The sequence below is a fragment of the Terrapene carolina genome, unplaced genomic scaffold, assembly GCF_002925995.2.
Source record: "Terrapene carolina triunguis isolate 2854851 unplaced genomic scaffold, T_m_triunguis-2.0 Scaffold32991, whole genome shotgun sequence".
Classification (NCBI taxonomy): Eukaryota; Metazoa; Chordata; order Testudines; family Emydidae; genus Terrapene; species Terrapene triunguis.
The window spans coordinates 4,149-7,471 of NW_020697342.1; the positions used below are offsets into that span (position 1 = coordinate 4,149).

General features: G+C 70.5%; 2 protein-coding genes across 2 annotated transcripts in view; one reads left to right on the forward strand and one right to left on the reverse strand.

The window, feature by feature from the left end:
• Positions 1-192: 192 nt before the first annotated feature.
• Positions 193-1,117, forward strand: TMEM187 (transmembrane protein 187). Its single transcript, XM_024207470.2, has one exon. It carries the CDS (start codon positions 200-202, stop codon positions 1,115-1,117), a length of 918 nt encoding a protein of 305 aa, XP_024063238.2. The 5' UTR covers positions 193-199.
• A 96-nt stretch (positions 1,118-1,213) lies between these two features.
• The window catches only part of LOC112111842 (interleukin-1 receptor-associated kinase 1-like), a gene marked incomplete at its 5' end in the record, with an annotated part of 3,195 nt that continues 1,085 nt past the window's right edge, over positions 1,214-3,323 (reverse strand). Inside the window, 3 exons of the mRNA XM_026663261.1 lie at positions 1,214-1,680; positions 1,798-1,926; positions 3,065-3,218. Of these exons, the coding sequence (XP_026519046.1) occupies positions 1,634-1,680; positions 1,798-1,926; positions 3,065-3,218 (330 nt within the window). The remainder of the gene's footprint in view (positions 1,681-1,797; positions 1,927-3,064; positions 3,219-3,323) is intronic.

The following is a 3,323-nucleotide window of genomic DNA, read 5'->3' on the forward strand; positions in this document are numbered from 1 at the left end:
GGGGGGCTGCGGGTCGGGAGTGAGGGGCACCGGCAGGGCTGGGGGGAGGGGCACTGGCAGGCCAGCACAGATGTTTGGCACTGCAGCGGTTAAGGCAGACGGGGGCGGGAACAGGGCTCAGCCAATGGCTGCACTGCCTTGGCCCGGTGTGGGGCGGTGCTGTGGGGCGTGGAGGTGGCTGGGGGTGCCAGGCCCAGCCATGGGGCCCGAGGACCGTGCCGCACTGCTACACGTGTCCGGGGCCGGCGCTCTGTGCCTGGCCCTGGTGGCTGCGGGCGCCCTGGACCAGGTGGCCGTGGAGGTGGGGTACGGGTACTACGCGGAGCCCCCCGTCCCCTGGCTGCCCCCCGCCCTGGCCATGCCCTGCAACTCGCTGGTGAACCTGGGCTACGTGGCGCTGGGCTGGCGCTGGTTCCCCCGGGCTGGCCACGGGCCCCACCGCTACCTGCAGGCCGTCTTCGCCCTGATGGCCCTGGCCTACGGCCCAGTGCAGTGGGCCCGGCTCTGGACCCAGCACCCTCGGGCGGCCGTGCTGGACCAGTGGGTGACCCTGCCCATCTTCGCCTGGGCCGGGCTCTGGTGCCACTGCCTGGTGCAGGGCTGGCAGCCCGACCACGTGGCGCTGGCCACGGGGGCCTCGGTGCTCAGCTACGGGCTGGCGCTGGCTCACGCCCGCGGCTTTGAGGGGGCCCTGGCTGCACATGTGGCCGGCGTGGCGGGTGCAGCGTGGCGGGCGCAACGGCGCCGGGGGGACGCGGGCTCAGCCTGGACCGCGGCAGCCGGTTTCGCCGCCTGCCTGGGCTTCGTGCTGCTGAAGCTGGGAGACGCCTGGCTGGCCCAGTGGGCCCCGTTCCGGAGACTCAGCGGCCACTTCTGGTCCAAGGTGTGCGACGTGCTGCAGTTCCACTGCGCTTTCCTCTTCGCCACGCGCCTGGGGGGGGGCCGCCCCGCGCCCGGAGCCCCCCCTGCCCACCCGCCCCTCTCCTGGGCCAGGCCAGCGCCCCCCACCCCCCCTCCAAGCAGAATAAAGAGATTGGCGTGGACGATTTCTGCATGTGCGTTACTGCAGGGGACGCTGTGCTGGGGGGCACGGGGAGCGGGTCCTGGGGCTGACTAGACAGGCTGCATCCCAGCAGCGGATGAGGGGTCTCCCCATAAATGGCCCCCACCCCCCAGGCAGCCACGTCTTCCCCCAGAGAAACTAAGGCCCAGATTAAAAATATATAAAATATTTTATTTTTCCCATTGACAGTTCCGGGCCCCCACCCCCGGGAAACCAGCCGTGGGGCTCCGGCAAACACGAACCTTCACAGCTGAGAGCTGGGGGGTCTGTGTGTCCCGGACGCCTGAGTCTCATGCAGCAAGGGGGCTCCGTGTGCAGGGGAGTGGGCACCGAGGTGACACCCCCCCCTTCAGTTCAAAGGCCCCTTCCCGGACGCCTGGGTCCCATGTCCATTGCAGGGGCTGGGGGAGGAGAGCAGGTACCATGTCTCCCCCTCCATTCAAAGTCGCCTCCCCGGACGTCTGGGTCCCAGGCTCGAGGGTGGGTTCTAGCAGCCAGGAGGTGCGTTTCGGGGTGGGGCTCACCCCCCCACCGATGAGAACTTCATCCTTCCGTGTCCGTCCGTCCAGCTCAGGGCTCGAAATCGTCGCTCTCCTCGGGCAGGCGGGGGGCCGACCCTGCGGGGGAGGGGAGAGGGGTCAGAGCTGAGGGGGGCAGGGCCCCCCAGGCACTGAAAGAAGGAGCTGGAGGGGGGAGCTTTACCCCCCCCAGCCCAGCCCCACGGGGGGGGTTACCTGCCGGGAGCTCGGAGGCCAGCACCCCCAGGCTGTCCAGCGCCCCCTGCTGGTACAGCGCCAGCCGCTCCATGATGCGCTGCCGGGCCGGGTTGATGTGAATCGGGGGCTGTGGGGACGGGGCGACGCCTGCAGAGAGAGCAGAGGTCAGGGCACTCTGCCCAGGTCAGAGGTCACCGGACTGAGGGGTCAGAGGTCACAGCGGGCAAAGGGCCATGTCACCCAGGCCAGACCCCAGCAGGAACAAACATCGGGGGGGGGGGGGGGGGGAAATCTGTGTGTTCCAGGAACACCGTGCCTCAGTTTCCCCATGTGCTGCTGCGTGTGTAACGAGGGGGTGGGAGGGGCGTTCGTTACTGCAGGGGACCAGGTGCGACCTCGCCTGGCAGCCGGGACCCCAGATACCAGCCGGGGGACCCAGCGACTGGTGCCCAGGAGGCCCCCCCAGCTCGGGTGCAGCCGGTTCTGGCCAGTGGGGGAAAGGGGCTGAGGGGCCCGGTTCCAGCCGGGGGGAGTGGGCGGGGGCAGGTGGCCTGTTTACCTGGGGCTGGGGACAGAGGGCGGCCAGGGGAGGGGATATGGGGGCTCGGCTGGAAGGGGGGGGCTGGCTGGGGACCAGGACAGGCCCAGCTGGCCAGGGCTCAGATGGGCCAAGCCCAGGGCCCTGAGAGCCGCCTGGGCGGGGGTCAGACACCCCCCTTGCTCCCTCCCCCACCGAGCTGGGGCCGAGGATGAGGGGTGCGGGGAGTGGGGGCTCCGGGCTAGGGAAGGGGATTGGGGCGAGGGGGGAGGCCTCCGGCTGGGGCAGGCGTTTGGGGTGCAGGAGGTGTGTGAAGGAGGGTCTGGCTGGGGCCCCGAGGCACTTGGCAGCCAGGCGGCTCTGTGCTGCCCTCGTGCCCACAGGCACCGCCCCCACAGCTCTCATTGGTCGCGGTTCCCGGCCAATGGGAGCTGTGGAGCCGGCGCGGGCGTGGGGGCAGCACACAGAGCCAGGGCAGGCAGGGAGCCGCCGACAGGAGCCGTGGGGGCCCTGGAGACCAGAGGAGGGGACGCCCCAAGGGGCCCACGGCAGAGCCAGGCTGCTGGGGGCTCAGGGCTGTGGTCCCGGGAGGTGGGGAGGCCCAGAGAGACCAGACCCCCGGTCCCCCAAGGGCCCTATGGAGCCGAGAGCCAGTGGCAGGGAGCAAAGGTCAGGGCGAGCGGGGGTCAAAGGGCACTCTGGGGAGGACAATAGGGTCAGAAGTCACCCCACAAGGACAGGACTCACCCAACCAGCTGCCCCCCTCCTCCGACAGGCTCTCATCGCTCTCCACAGGCTGGTTGGGGGGCAGCCCTGGGGTCCTGGGGAGCGAGTCCCCCCAGGAGGTCGAGGGGGGATCCCAGGGCAGAGACTTCTGCAGCCGCTCTAGGTCCTCGTACACCTGGAGGGAGGGGCAGAGCCAGGGGACCCTCAGAGCTGGGGGAGAACCCAGGAGACCGGGCTCCCAGCCCCCACTGCTCTGACCCACCAGCCCCCACTCCCCTCC